The sequence below is a fragment of the Channa argus genome, chromosome 12 (assembly GCF_033026475.1).
Source record: "Channa argus isolate prfri chromosome 12, Channa argus male v1.0, whole genome shotgun sequence".
Taxonomy (NCBI): Eukaryota; Metazoa; Chordata; class Actinopteri; order Anabantiformes; family Channidae; genus Channa; species Channa argus.
Genome location: NC_090208.1, coordinates 8,115,085 through 8,130,380, shown reverse-complemented (window position 1 = coordinate 8,130,380; position 15,296 = coordinate 8,115,085). Strand labels below are relative to the sequence as shown.

Genomic DNA, 15,296 nt, shown 5'->3' with positions numbered 1-15,296 from the left:
AGGTCGCTCGTCTATCTCAGGGCCAACACAGAGACACGTGCACAGACAGAAAACCATTCACACTCACGTTCACTGTAGGCAATTTAGTCACCAAACTCCTCCACCACTGTGCTTTTTCTGAGTCCATATCAGTAAAATTGTTGATAATACCATACTGTATGTGATGTCAGGGTGAAGACGGACATAAATCCCAACCACGTAGCTGCTATGTGCGACGGAACATTAGTTTCAATAATTAATCATTCTAGTTTGGATTTTATTAGTTGTGTTCAGAGATGCTATTCTAGCCACATTTAGCATTTAGCAAACCACCACCATGTAAAAAGTCGAGCAGCACCTGAGGGAAATGAATTTGGTGAACGAGCACAATAATCAAATTGGGCATAGCACTATATTCGACACAGTATGGACAGTTTGAAGCATAAGCTATTGTAACAAAATTTTTTGAAAGAAGTGGGAAAAAGTGACAGAAGGAAATTCCAATATGTCACACAAGTGAGGTCTCGTGTTTATTAACTAAGTTGAAGTTGTGAACGTTGTGCAGAGAGTTTCGCAAGACTTTCAATAATTATTAGATGTGTTAAAAAAAAAAAGATATGAAAAATAATAATGTGTGTGTTGCAGCATCAGCGACATCTTTCCAAGTACTTATCAAAAATAATAATATAAAAAAGTTTCATGTTGTTGATATTCTTGTGATATTATTGGCTTGAACCTGTTTGGTCATAAAAGTGAACACAGTCTGATGCTTAAAGCTTTTTATTTTGCATGAAGAAAGAAAAGATCACTTTGCAAGATAAAAGCACTGTTTTCATAACACATTCAATCTCTTCAAATCATAAAATCCATCCTGCTCCTGTTTTTCTCACTTTTTGCTTCTTTGTTTAACCCGAGATGCAGCAGTACAAAAGGAATAACTTTGTGAAATAAGATATCAAGTCGTTGGGTTATTAAGGAGAACCCACTCCACATCCTCTCTTTACGCAGATCGATGGAAGAAGAGTGTCACACTTATGATCATCCCAGCACTTCTTCTCTGTAACACAGGAGTCGATCTGTTATGATCCTCACCCTGGTCTTTGTTTTGCCTTTGTTTTCCAGCATTATTTTCTCTTATCTGGCTTTTATTTTGTCGTTTTTCAGCCCCACTTCCTGCCTATGGATCCCTGTCTGTTTAAACCCACAGTTCCCTGCCAGATTCTTGCTGTTTCTCCATGTTGAATGATTAGTTTCCTGATTCTTGTGCACAAGCTCTGTCTGAGGTTTGGTTCATCCTGTTCCTTATTTACCTCTGTGGTATGTACAATTTAGTTTATTATGTTATTATGTTTATGTCCACACACCTGGTTTATTTTTCATATCTGACCTGCTCTGTGATATGCACTTTCAGTTGTTGTTGATATTATTATTGTTCCAGACATGCTCAGTTGGTGAAACTGCATTGCATCTGTTTCCTTACTTCTTCATTTGTTCCAGCCCTGGTTCATGTTTAGCCCCTTAGTTTTTCTAGTCCCGTGTTGTGTTTAATTTTTCCCTGATTCGTGTTTTTGCTATGCATTTTGTATTATTCTCTAACACCAAGTCAGCTTTTGTCCCTTCTTTTAACTCTTGATATCCTTTGTTCTATTTTGATCACACTCCCATCCTTTGGTTTACCAGTGCTCTCCATGCCATTCCCTAATTTCTGTATCTGTACTCTCATTTGGATTCTGACTCTGTTTCTTGGACCCTGATTTAACATTATTGTCTGAAATCAGATCTTTGTATTAATGTTCTGGTACTTTAGTCTTACTGCTTACTGCTATGTTTACAGTATTTCGTATAGTTCATGTTTTCTGACTTTACAGCCTGTCAGCTTTGCTCTATTAAATTCCTTACTACCTGTTTCTAGATTCTTACTCGTCTATTGACTTGTCTGTTTCCGACCTTCTTTAGGAGTTTTTTTGTTTCGTTTTTATTGTTATTCCTGTCTTTCACTTCTTCATACAAATCGTGACAAACCACAACCCACCACAAATTTTACTCTTTCAATAAAAGACTGTAGACACAGTGTGTGAGTTAATTGTAAAAACCATATAAAATCATGCTGTAATGTAATATATTTTTTAAAATTATCTGATTAGATTTAACAGTTATGTCTGAGTCATTCAAATCCATTATACATCAGAAAGTGCAAATAAAAGTCTTTTAATTTTACCTTGAAAGTTCATTTGCAAACAGTGCTGCAACTGCTGATAGTTACTTGGCTGGTCTTTACACCAGTTTGTATAGACAAACTTCTCACCGTCAGCCCAGAGCCATTCATTTTCCTAGATGACAAAACAAAGAGATTAAACAGTTTTATTAAATTCTTAACAAATATTGTATAATTTTAATACCTCTTGTGCATCAGAGCCTCCAATCCATGTTTCTTTGTTGCCATAAGGGGCGGTCAGCTTCTGAATCTCATGGTACTCTTTTTCACTTTTTACGGATGCAAGGTGTGCACCCATGGTCTGACAGTTTTTCTAAAGCACCGAAAAACAAAAGTGTAACAATAGTCAATTTAAAGGATGATGTCAATTAACTAAGTGTGCAAAAAAGAAAACAGATCTTTCTAATTACCTCAGCTTTAGCCCAGGTCATCTTTTTGGAAACATATTGGAAACAGGCACCCTCAATGTTAGTCCAACCATTGCAACAAAGCAGGTAACGCTTGACCAGGTCACTACTTCCTGAGGACAATTAAAGAATAGTTGGTAATGAGTTTGCAGTTACTACTTTGTTTTCAATCTGTAAATACAATAAAATACACACAAATGTCATTAACAATATTAAAGTAGTTAAAACTGAAAGAAGACATGATCAGCAATTTGCAGTAGTCTGGTTCCTATATAAAACCTTAGTTTAGTTTTATGACCCCATGCATCAATTTGTCACTTTTTCTCAAAGAAAGGGACCCGTTTAATATAAGATCCCTCATTGAAAACTAATTTAATGGAATAACTGAACTTTTAAAAAAGAAATGCCTTTACCACTGGTAACTTGTACAGTGTAACCATGTTAATCGAAGTATTTTTTTTAAGACAATTCGTGTGAAACATGGGATTCAATTGCTCACATAGTGTCTTCATATTAAAACACACACTGACCTCTTTGATTATCCTCTGCTTCTTCATCTTCAGGAGGAGCTGGACAGTATGGACAGTTAATAACTTATTCGATCATGTATTGTACACAGAAATATACAAAGTTTTTTTGGTCCTTGTCGATAAGTACCTGCAGCTCTAGTCAGAGCCAAAATGGCACAACCAAGCACGAACACAGTCACGATCTTCATGGCAGAGATGAGACAATGCAGATCTTTATATTCAATAAGGAGAATCAAACATGTTAGTTCCATTTCATACAAGGAACATATAAGATGAACAGAAGATTTTTGAAAAAAAATATATATATATTGGAAAAAAAATGTGTATAATTACCTTCTCGTCTCCCTGTTTCGTATCAGCTTGTAGCTTCAATCCCCAGGTGTGGAGGTAAAAGACAAGACGAAGACCAGCCTTTATATTCAGCTTCATATCTCATCATCGCTGACAAAATGAGGAACTGAGGACACACACCCATAGATACATAGACAGAAAGATGCAGTTTGGTCAAAATCTCTAAGGTCCAGTCTGTGACTGGAAAGAGACGAGTTACATCACATCGTGTTTATAATGTGCTACCTGCATATTTTAAGTTGGGCTAAAAATTTTAAATCAGCTTTTTCGAAATGAAGAGCATTGAAAGCAGTCAAAGGCCTTTATACTGGATGGAAACGTTTCTAAAGCTAATTTGTTTATGTTACTGGAACTGCATGTAATATTTCTAGTACTAGCAGTAACTAGTATTTGACTAGTAGTTGTGCATTTATTGTAAAAACCCTGCATAGTTTTAAAAATGTTTCCAGAGAAAAGTGAAGTAAATGAATCAAACTAACCACTTTTGAATGCATCAAATTCAAACCGGTGAAAAGTCCCATTTTATTCATTTTTGTGTATTTGCTCTGACCATGATGGTGTTGTCACCATTAAAGGAGCCAAAGTTCGTGGTGTTAACCAATGAGCTGAACTTGATCATGTATGTCCTTCCCAGGTGTTGAAACATCTTAAAATAAGTCCATCAGCCTTTACCTGTAACTGCAACCGGATCCAATCAGGAGAGAGGCTGCAAGTAACATAAAACATATTTTGAATTGTCTGTCAGTAAGTCTATTAGTACACAGAAGAATGAATTGGATCAGGATTGTATCCATTTACAGAATAGTAAATTTACTGGCCATTCCTTCAAAAGGCATGTGTGGGGTCAGCAGTCTAATATGAGAGTTGTGGCCTGACCACAGATTATACCACTTCACACCAAAGCATCCTAAATCAGGTTATAGACGTTACTGTCATATTACTTTTTTACTTGCGAGGACACACTGGCTGATGTTTGATCTTATCATATTGGCGAACAGGACTTGGAGGAAAGCAATAATGAGCAATTAACAGCCTGATTGTGAGAAACTATTCTGGCCATTTGGCCTAAATGCCTGTATGAATTATAAGTGTAAAACTGCATACTGCCGGACACTGTGTACGGCGTGAAGTTCTGCCTCCACCTTCTGAAAAAGGGAAGATGTGGGAGTTGTTGAAGTGATAGTGATGGATAAGGTTTAGCACATTCGCCTCCAGAAGTGTAGATTAGTGCCACATTTACAAGTTAAAGAGAAACCGTCCATAACACTACTTAGTATGTTACATTATCTGTAATCAAACTACCACCACTTTGTAAGAGCATTCGTAAATGGAAAGTGGCCTGCACCTATATGGCACTTTTCGACCCATAAAGAGGTATTTAACAAAACACAAGCCCTTCATTACCTCCACACAGACCTTATGACTGTGCCATTAACTTTCTTCCAGGTACTACTTCTCTTAGAGGCAGGCTTTACTCTCTCTGCCCTGGGATCAGGTCTTTTCGGCCCTTTCTCTTCTCTTGTGGGGTCCTGGATTTATTTATTTTTTTGTGTTGAAGAAGGATGGCACTTTCCGTATGAGCATGAACTTTCAAGGCCTGAATGACATCACCCTTAAGAATAGGTATCCACTCCCACTAATGTCCACTGCTCTGAAACTCTTACAGGGCCCACAATCTTTAGCAAGTTAGACAAACACAGTGCATACAGCCTAGTACGCATACATTAGGGACATGATTGGAAAATAACCTTCAGGACCCCCACTGGACCCTATGACTCTTTGCCTCTAACACCTCTACTGTTTTCCAAACGTAGGTGAATGATGTTTCCTGTGATATGATAAGCAAGTCTGTGTTTGTTAACATAGATTCTGATCTGGTCTTGGGCCTGTGCTTTTACAGAGACCTGCCATAAATATTAAACATATTTTAAAAAAATATTGGAAACTACTGGGTCTTAAAACTAAAGATTAGAATCTTTAGACAGCAAACACTTAACTATTGTCTCTGGTGACTGTCAGTGCCGACTACGGCAGACTGGCTTTGACCAGTACATACTAGGTCTGATAGTTCATTCCTACTCAGCCTAACGTGTCCTGTCAAACTCTGTGTGTGCGACGCAGGGAATCCTCATAACAGAAGCTGCATTTCTGGCTTCCAAATGGTAACAGAATAACAGACCAGCTTTTTTAATGCTTCAAGCTGTTTTTATTTTGCATGAAGAAAAATAAAGCTGCAGATTAAATGCATACTTTTTACATACACTTAATCTCTTGTTAAAGGTGCAGAATCAAAGAGACCATCCAGCTGCTGTTTCTCTCACGTTTCATTCTTTAAGCAGAGTTAGAGCAGCACAAAAGAGTAAAAGTTGTGGAATCAAATGCAAAGTTTTTGTATTACAAAGACAGATTAGTTTGTAAAGATAAAAACCAACACATCCATCAGTGTTTGTGCTGGATTTAATATCACAGTACAACCCCCCATCCAGACCCTCTCTTTACACATATGGATGGAAGATGAGCATCACATCCCACATCATCCCAGCACTTCTCAGCTGTAAATAGCAAAAACACAGGAGTCAGTCAGGACCAAACAAACCAGAACCTCAAACTGTCTAATAAAACCAGCTTATCCTGAGGAGCAATGGGTTCAGTCTTTACAGCAACAATACACACATTTCCAGAGTCTGATGCCCTTTAACTGTTGTAAACAGGCAATAACTGTTAAAACCACATCAAATCCTGCTGTAAACTGTGTAATAATGTAATTTGCATATTACAAAACATCATCTGATTGGGTTCAACTAAAGAATGTCTGATTGATTAATTTCAGTTTTTTTACTCGTCATCATTTAAAACCATTATAAATTAATTCGATCCTCTTTTTGTGCACACGAAAGCACAAGGCCAAAAAAATCACACCCAAAACAAAATGGTTGTAATTTCTAAATAATAAGGGCTAAAAAGACACAATCTTGTTAAGTGATACTGAAAGAAAACATATAGAGCCACAAAGTTGGTAAAATGTTGGGTTTATCCTACATTTTTTGTGTTTTACTTGACTGAACATTGTCAAATGGTGTTGTGCCAGGTGAACCAAACAACAAAATGTAATTACAGGCACATGTGTGGACAAGAAATCTTGCAAATTATGTGAAGAAATAACAGAAAATGAGCTTTCTATGTATGACCAGGCAGACACCAAAGTGGCCATTTGGATTTTCAAATGGTTTCAGGTTAAACACTAAATATAAATAAAGTCTTTCGGTTTTACCTGAATGATTCATTTGCAAGCAGTGCTGGGATTTGTCCAAGTTATTAGGTTCTCCTTTACACCAGTGTAAAAACTCAAACTTGTCACCATCAGTCCAGAACCAAACATTTACCTAGATGACAAATCAAACAAATAAACAATATTGAGGACTTTTTCATTATATACCTTATTGTGCAATAACTAAAATACCTTTGCTGTTTGATATCCTCCAATCCATGTTTCTTTGTACCCATGAGGGGCGGTCATCTTCTGCATCTCATGGTATTCGTAAATGCTTTGCACCGATGCAAGGTGTGCACCCATGGACTGACAGTGTTTCTACAGCAGACAAAGAAAGAAAACAGTGTAAATAGTGGATTTAAAAGATGATGCCAGTTCACTAAGTGTGCAAATAAAAAATAAAACAAATATAGGTATTTATTTTTTTGTCCCTTCGGCTTATTCTGTGAGTTCAGGGTCGCCAACAGCGGATCATTGTCCACATGTTGTTTTGGCACATTTTTACGCCGGAGGCCCTTCCTGAGGCAACCCTCGCCAATTTCTACCAGGCTTGGACCAGCACACAGCTGGGGAGGGGAATGGGCTGTTAGGGGTTCAGTGTCTTGCCGAGAGACACTTCGACATATAGCCAGGGCCGGAGATTGAACCTGACCCTGTGGTCCGTGGACGACTGCCTTTACCAACTGAGCTACAGCCACACCTTAAAACAAATATAGCGATTACCTCAGCCATGTCCCAGGTCATATGATTGGAAACATATTGGAAACAGGCACCGTTGATGTAAGTCCAACCACTGGAACAATACCAGTACCTTTTGACCAGATCACTGTTTCCTGAGGACAATAACAGAATAATTGTTAATGAGTCTCCAGTGAATTTCTTTATTCTTTTTATTCATTAAATGCAATTAAAAAAAAATAGCAAAATGTCTTTATTTAAACAAACACTGACCTGTTTGATCATCCTCTGCTATTTCTCCTGGAAAAGCTGGACAGAATGAGACAATAGTTAATCACTTATTTGATCATATGTTACTGTACATAGAAATACATACAAGTTTTCTTTTGTAAGAAGTATTTACCTGCAGCCTTAGTCAGAGCCATCATGGCCCAACCAAGCACACACACAGTCAGGATCTTCATTGTGGAGGTGAGACAATAACGATTTTTACCTTTAAGAAAGAGAATCAAACATGTTAGTACTATTTTGTACATAGTGACTGTCAGTGTATTAAAGAAACATACGAGATGATCTGAGAAATTTGCAAAAGAAATCATGTTGGATAAAAAGTAGAATTACCTTCTCGCCCTCTTATTTAACATTAGCTTGTAGCATCAATGTTCATATGCGGAGACGAAGAACAAGACAAAGACCAGGTCTTATATGCAGCTTCATATCTCATCATCTGACAAAATGAGGAACTACGGACACGGACACACATACACAACACGTACAAATAAATACACAGTCAAGTCAGAGTCTCAAAGGTCAAGAGTGAATAAGGTACATGACACTGTGTTAACCGTTGGGAGATGCAGGCACCATCTTGTGCTTCATGCAGTCTGTTGACTTGTGTCTGCTCCAGTCACCTGCACATCTTTTGTTTGGCTAATAAGTTTAAATTGGAAAATCATTGATCCGTAACATGTTAATCTATTCGTTGATTATGTGGTAAATGGTCTGCACTTATATAGCACTTTTCTACCTATTGGCACTCAAAGCGCTTTACACTGCTTCTCATTAACCCATTCACACTCACACCGATGGTGGAGCTGCTATGCAGCTGGCCAACTCTCACCGGGAGCAACTAAACTGGGGTTCAGTGTCTTGCTCAGGGACACTTCAACATGTGACCAGAGGAGCCAGGGATTGAACCAACAACTGTGAGATTTGCGAACCTTCCTGCGCCACATTCGCCCCAAAAGAATTATATTACAGGACTAGGTTATAGAATGAACCTTTGCAAAAATATAAGTAATTCAAGCAGTAAAATAAATGCCATGGGGTAGAAGTATAATATTGCCCTCTGAAATGCAGTAAAATATAGAGCAAAATAAAATGAAATATTGTAAAGTACAAGTACCTAACAATTACGTCAGTAAATGTATTAGTTTTAAGGACTGTTACAGATGTGGTGATGGTTATAACTATCATCAGGGAATAAATTTAAAAAATGAAAGTGTTGGGGTGGGGACTAGATGTAACACCAACCTTTGTTATGGTTGACATTGTTTTTATAACTGTGAAAATTACCACAAAATTCCTGTATGACATTATGAAATATTCCAAAAACATCTCCTATCTACTGCTGCATTCAATCATCACATCTTCCTTCACCATCTTCAGTACTACACTGGATCCTCCAACACTTCCCTGACCCACTTTGTAGCTCCAAAGTTCCACTGGGCCAGTTTCTTGTACATTTTTTAAAAACAAAATAAATAGATTTTCACTTTGGTATTTTTAAACTAATACTTTTGTAATCATAACAGAACACTTCTACACTGTGGAATTGATACCAAACCAAAGAACTTTACAAATAAACTAAACAAAAAAAAGTGATTCTAAGCTGAAAAAAAAAAGTGATTCTAATTAAAGGAAAATGTTTAAAATAACAGTATAATATCAAGTTTTCTAACACTTTTTCTTACAAATCTATTTTGGCCATTTGTTTTTAAATGAAAGCAATTTAGTAAAGTAGTGAACAGCGTTTCGCTCATGCAGCACAAACGGTGACACATGTGTTTAAATGTTCAAACACTGATCCTCTAAATTATTTAACATCAGTGATGCCAGAGTTTTGGAAATCTGGGGTTGAAAAGTTGAGTTTCAAGCAACTGCGCAGTACGTAACCATGTTTTTGTTTACTATGCTTTTGGCCACAACAGAACATGTTCCACATATTGATTTGGCCTGAGTTTTTATGCCGGAGAACCCTCCCACTTTTATCCAGGCCAAGGGCCACCTTGGTGGCCGGGCGGGGGCACACCTGCTGGGGTAGGACTCAAAGCCCGGGGCCTTCTGCATCCCAACCCAATGCTGGTCCACCAGGCCTGTGTAATCATGAGAAATTGTTGTGGCCATTGGGCCTGTGGGCCATGTGAACTACTGATGATTGTGAAACACTCTGCTAGGTTTCTCCACCCTTTTAAAAAAGGGAGATGTGGGAGTTGTTGCAGAGATAGTGGTGGATAAAGTTTATCACACAGTGAACACAGAGATGCCCTGACAACGTAACAGACTAACTTTTTAATGCTTAAAGCTTTCTGAGGACAATTAGTTGGTAATGATGAGTATCTAGGTAACTTTATGCTTTTCAACCAGTAAATACATTAAAAAAAAAATCACACTAATAACAAATAACAAAAGCTGTAAAGAATATTAAGTTTAATTTAGGATCCTACCTACGTGCAAGTGTTTATTGTCTTTTTTTGCAGTACTTGTAAATACTAACCTGCCGCTCTAGTCAGAGCCACCATGGCCCAACCAAGGACACACAGTAAGTATCTTCATGGCAGATATGAGACAATGCAGATTTTTAGATTTTCCTTGTCAGCCGAGCTCCTATCCACCACCTCAACTGTTACTTTAATTATGAATATGATAAAGTGATAAACTATCATAACATTACCACAGTGTTGAGCATTCATGGGTCACACGTGTAACACGTCTAAGTTGTTCCAAACATTCTGGCCAAAAACATGGACCCAGCTAGTACTGTGGAGTGGTGAAGCAATGTTGAAAGGGTGATAGCCTGATATTTCTCGATGCATACAGGAAATCACCTCAGCTGACTTTGTCCTCGCACCCAGGTCACCAAAAGCACCGGCTCCCCTGCCAGCCTCTGTCCCAGTGGCTGGCCATGAACCACGCATCGTCCCACCAAAAAGGTATGGAAGCTCTTCTGTCTCAGCCTGCTCTACTGTTCTTTTGAGTCATGGTGTCTGTGTACAATATTAAGTCAAGCTTACTGCTAGAGAAATACAAGTTTGGCCTGAGGGAGTGTCTGAACATCTTCAGGACTGCTTCAGGTGAACTGAATGGACACTGTTTGAGGAGGACAACATTGACACCTACACCTTGTCTGCACTGTTTTACATCAAAAGCTGAATGGACGTTGTCACCACTACCAAACCAATACGTGTGTTCCTAAACAACAAGCCCTGGATGAGCAGTGATGTGCACCTTTTGCTAAAGGCCCGAAATACAGCTTTTCACTCAGGTGACACACAACAGTACAGCAAAACCAGAGCAAGCCTGAAGGAAGACATCGGGAATCCTAAAGCCAGGTACAGGCACAGGACTGAATAACATTTTGCCAAGTTCGAATCCCCGCTGAGCACGGCAGGGTCTGTCCCACTCTCCTCAGCTCCCTGTTGTCTTAGGAGACACCTGCTTGCAGAGACACAATCCCCATGTTGGCTGGGTCCTCGGCAAGAGTGTGAGTTGGCTGGTAAACTGTATGACCCCCCTGCCTTTAAGCTGCAGCCTTTTTTCCCACCTCCACCCACACATCACCTGAAGCTCAGCTTCTTGATGTTTCTGCTGTTCCTATTGAATACTTGGACCATAAAGAGGTATTTAACAAAACACAAGCCCTTCATTACCTCCACACAGACCTTATGACTGTGCCATTAACTTTCTTCCAGGTACTACTTCTCTTGGAGGCAGGCTTTACTCTCTCTGCACCAAAACAAGAGGCCATGGAGAAATACATTTTAGATTCCCTGGCAGTGGGTCTTTCCCGCCCTTTCTCTTCTCTTGTGGGGTCCTGGATTTTTTTTTGTGTGTGTGTTGAAGAAGGATGGCACTTTCTGTATGAGCATAAACTTCCAAGGCCTGAATGACATCACCCTTAAGAATAGGTATCCACTCCCACTAATGTCCACTGCTCTGAAACTCTTACAGGGGCCCACAATCTTTACCAAGTTAGACAAACACAGTGCATACAGCCTAGTACGCATACATTAGGGACATGATTGGAAAATAACCTTCAGTACCCCCACTGGACCCTATGACTCTTTGCCTCTAACACCTCTACTGTTTTCCAAACATAGGTGAATGATGTTTCCTGTGATATGATAAGCAAGTCTGTGTTTGTTTACGCAGATGACATTCTGATCTGACTTGGGCCTGTGCTTTTACAGAGACCTGCCAAGGATCTCTGCTGTTGCCTTTAAGGCATTTTTGTAGTGAAAAAACCTTTAAAGTATTTCTTTAGTTACTTGGTAGAATGTTAGAGTCAGAAATATAAGTTAAAATATTTTCTTAAAATTAATTGTTGAATCTTCTTACACAATTTGGGTAACTCCCTTTTGAATGGAAATGGAGGACTCAAGGCGAATGTTAATGGCATTTGAATTCAGTTCCATCCACTGAGAATTATTGTAGATGCAGTTCCGTACATTCCTTTGTTTGTCAATTAAGATTAGAAGGATAATATATTGATGAAGATTGTGTTGTAAAGAGTAGGTAATATAGCGTGTGATTGGATTTTGTTTTCAACTTTGAAAAAAGAAGATTTATGTTAAATGTGGCTGTAGAACACTGATGAACTGTACTATTCACAATGAAAATATTGCACTGAATACATTTTGTATTGTTCTGTTTGCAGTTTTGACTATGTTAATGAAGGGTGGACAGACCTGCTACAACTCTCTGGTTTAACTTGGTCATTAGCCTTAGTTCAACACACGGTGCAAGGACATTAAAACTCCACCCCTGTGCCCATTCCACATTTGTTCCTTTGATCCCTGGCTCCTCCAGTCATATGTATTTCACGTCCTTAAGCAAGACACCAAACCTCAACTCAGCTGCTCCTGGTCAGTGTTGGCCAGTGTGAATGAGAAGCAGTGTAAAGTGCTTTGAGAATAGCACTATAAGTGCAGACAATTTACCTTTCTCTTTTTATTTAGGGAACGGGGAATTATTGACAGTGAAACTAGCCGTAGAAGAGTGGTGCCATTGTTTGAAGGAAGCGGAGCAGCTTTTTGTGCTGTGGGTCGACCAAAAGAAATCTACAGTATCTGCAAGAAAAATGAACCACCTACAAGCGCAGTTACCTAAAGTGCAATTACCAAAAAATTATACTTCAGAACAGTGCTTCAGTAAGTTTTATTGATTTATGGGTGATCACTGTTGAGGGCACTGTAGTAAAATGTCAACTAGAAAAGCTGAAGCTGTTTGCAGTATCTTTTACATCTTTAAAAGTTTCCAGGAAGTGCAACGGTTGATGTGTAAATAATAAATGTGAATGATGAGATATGACTCATAAATATATGTGTCATAACATTAAGCCTTTAGTGTAATGTGTTTGGCAAAGATAAGCTCAAATTGTCTGAGCACATTTGGGAAATGCCAACTTTCATTTCTCCAACAGTTTCTTCCAACAAAGAGCTAAAAGCAAGTGGCTCAAGTAAATTTGATGGTTCTGTGCTCACATTTAACCATGAATCTCCTCAAAGTAGTGTAAAGGCAGGGCTAACTAATGTGTTTCTACTTCATACTGAAGACATTTAGATTTAAAATCAAATGATAAATATGAAATGAAATGTCAGTATTTTATTTCAACTTTTTGGAAGAGACTGTATATGTGCTTTATTTCTGACATCTTGTTCTCATCATGAGTAGTTGACAGGTTTGGTATCAACATGGAGGCCAAAGAGTCACTGACTGGAAATTTCTGAGGTACTGCACAGAAATACAGGTACCTGTGGGTGTTGTTTCCTGCAGTGGATGATCTGATGCCTGCACTGCAAGCAGCCATTTATGTACAGAAACACACATTGAGCCTGTATTCACACTGACATTGGGCTGCAATTAAATTAACCATAAATTGGACGAACCTTAATTTATTTAAATGTATATTTAGCTAAATGGAATCATCCTGAGAGCTTAACTGTTAGATGTAGAAGCGATTAGTAGCTGCTTGGACTACAACCCTAATTCAACAAACGTTGCGACAATTTGTAAAACATCACTAAAACAAAATGCAATGATTTTCAAATCTCATCAAATTTCATCCCGTATTTTATTCTCAATAGAAAATAAACAACATATCAGATGTTGGAACTTAGACATTTTACCATTTCATGGAAAATATTAGCTCATTTTGAATTTGATGGGAGCAACACATCTCAAAAAAGCTGGAAAAGTAATTGCTGCAAATCAAGAACAAATGGAGGAGCATTTGACAACTGATTAGGTTATTTGGCAAAAGGTCAGTAACATGACTGGTGGTACTGCATTAGAAACAGGCCTGATTCTCTACTGGACATCACTGCATGGGTTCAGGAACACTTCCAGAAATCACTGTCTGTGAACACAGTTCTCTGTCCAATCCACAAATGTAAGTTAAAGCTGTATCATGCAAAGAAGAAGCCACACGTGAACACGATCCAGAAACGGTGCCGTGTTCTCTGGGCCAAAGCCGATTAAAAAGGGTCTGAGAAAACTGTTCTACAGTCAGAAAAATCAAAATTTGAAATTCTTTTAGAGACCATGGATGCTGTGTCCTGTGGACTAAAGAGGAGTTGGACCATCCAGCTTGTTGTCAGCAAACAGCTCAAAAGTCTGCATCTCTGATGGTATGGGGGGGCATTAGTGCCTATGGTGTGGGCGGGTTACACATCTGGAAATGTCCCATCAATGCTGAAAAGAGCATCATATGCTCCCATCCGGAGAACGTTTCTTTCCGTGAAGGCCTTGGATAGTTTAGCAATACAATGCTAAACCACATGCTGCATGCATAAACAACAGCTTTGCATAAGAGAATAGTCCAGGTGCATTTTTCCCATCATAACACAAATACTGGAACAAAGGCCCAGGACTGTTGAAAAGCTAGTATCCTGCATCAGACAAGAAAGAGACAACATTCCTAAAACCCCAGCAACTGGTCTCCTCACTTCCCAGATGACAGTTGTTAAAAGAAGAACATCACTCTGTACCAGCTTTTTTGAGATGTGTTGCTGCCATCAAATTCAAAATTAGCTAATATTTTTCATTAACTGGTAAAATGTTACTTAACATCTGACATGTTCTTTGTGTTCTATTGTGAATAAAATGGGTTGGTGAAATTTGCAAATCATTGCATTCTGTTTTTATTTAGGCTTAAATCCCATCTTCTTTTGAATTGGGGTTGTATGTGAAAGCTATTTTAATATAAATATGAGTTTATTCTTGGTGTTCAGCTTCGCTCAAAATAGCGTAAGGAGTGTGTGAACCTACTGACGCTGATTGACAAAGGAAAAGGGGACTTCAGTGGTCAGTTGACTTTGGTCAAAACTGTTAAATGTCACATTACTACATGTTTGTGTTCTTTTGGTTTAACATGTGTCTTTACCACTTGCTTGTACTATCTCCATCTCCATTCCACAAAGAAAGCAGAAAGCATAGTATTGCTGATGCTTTTATTTAAAATGTACTAAAATAACTATAAAAGCTGTAGTTATTGTAAGTCTGCCTCCAGTCAGAAATGTTACACATTTAAAAACATCTTTGCGGAAATGACTGGCAGGGGCTGGGTCTTAAGACCAAAGATTACA

At 38.5% G+C, this 15,296-nt stretch overlaps 2 protein-coding genes across 3 annotated transcripts; both read right to left on the bottom strand.

The window, feature by feature from the left end:
- Positions 1 to 742: 742 nt before the first annotated feature.
- LOC137137670 (type-2 ice-structuring protein-like) lies at positions 743 to 3,520 on the bottom strand. The gene is made up of 7 exons (XM_067524223.1): positions 3,465 to 3,520; positions 3,259 to 3,342; positions 3,132 to 3,170; positions 2,605 to 2,714; positions 2,379 to 2,507; positions 2,198 to 2,309; positions 743 to 1,036 (listed from the first exon to the last, which is right to left on the bottom strand). The coding sequence occupies exons 2-7, from the start codon at positions 3,317 to 3,319 to the stop codon at positions 951 to 953; spliced, it is 537 nt and encodes a 178-aa protein (XP_067380324.1). The 5' UTR covers positions 3,320 to 3,342; positions 3,465 to 3,520; the 3' UTR covers positions 743 to 950.
- Positions 3,521 to 5,665: 2,145 nt separating this feature from the next.
- On the bottom strand, positions 5,666 to 8,145 carry LOC137138347 (type-2 ice-structuring protein-like). Of its 2 annotated transcripts, none has more exons than XM_067525459.1 (7): positions 8,053 to 8,145; positions 7,835 to 7,924; positions 7,705 to 7,740; positions 7,477 to 7,586; positions 6,943 to 7,071; positions 6,754 to 6,865; positions 5,666 to 6,034 (listed from the first exon to the last, which is right to left on the bottom strand). In XM_067525459.1, exons 2-7 carry the CDS (start codon positions 7,893 to 7,895, stop codon positions 5,946 to 5,948), a joined length of 537 nt encoding a protein of 178 aa, XP_067381560.1. In that variant the 5' UTR covers positions 7,896 to 7,924; positions 8,053 to 8,145; the 3' UTR covers positions 5,666 to 5,945. The 2 variants fall into 2 exon arrangements, with proteins under 2 accessions (XP_067381560.1, XP_067381561.1); XM_067525460.1 differs by having other exon boundaries at positions 7,705 to 7,731.
- Between the last annotated feature and the right edge of the window lie 7,151 nt (positions 8,146 to 15,296).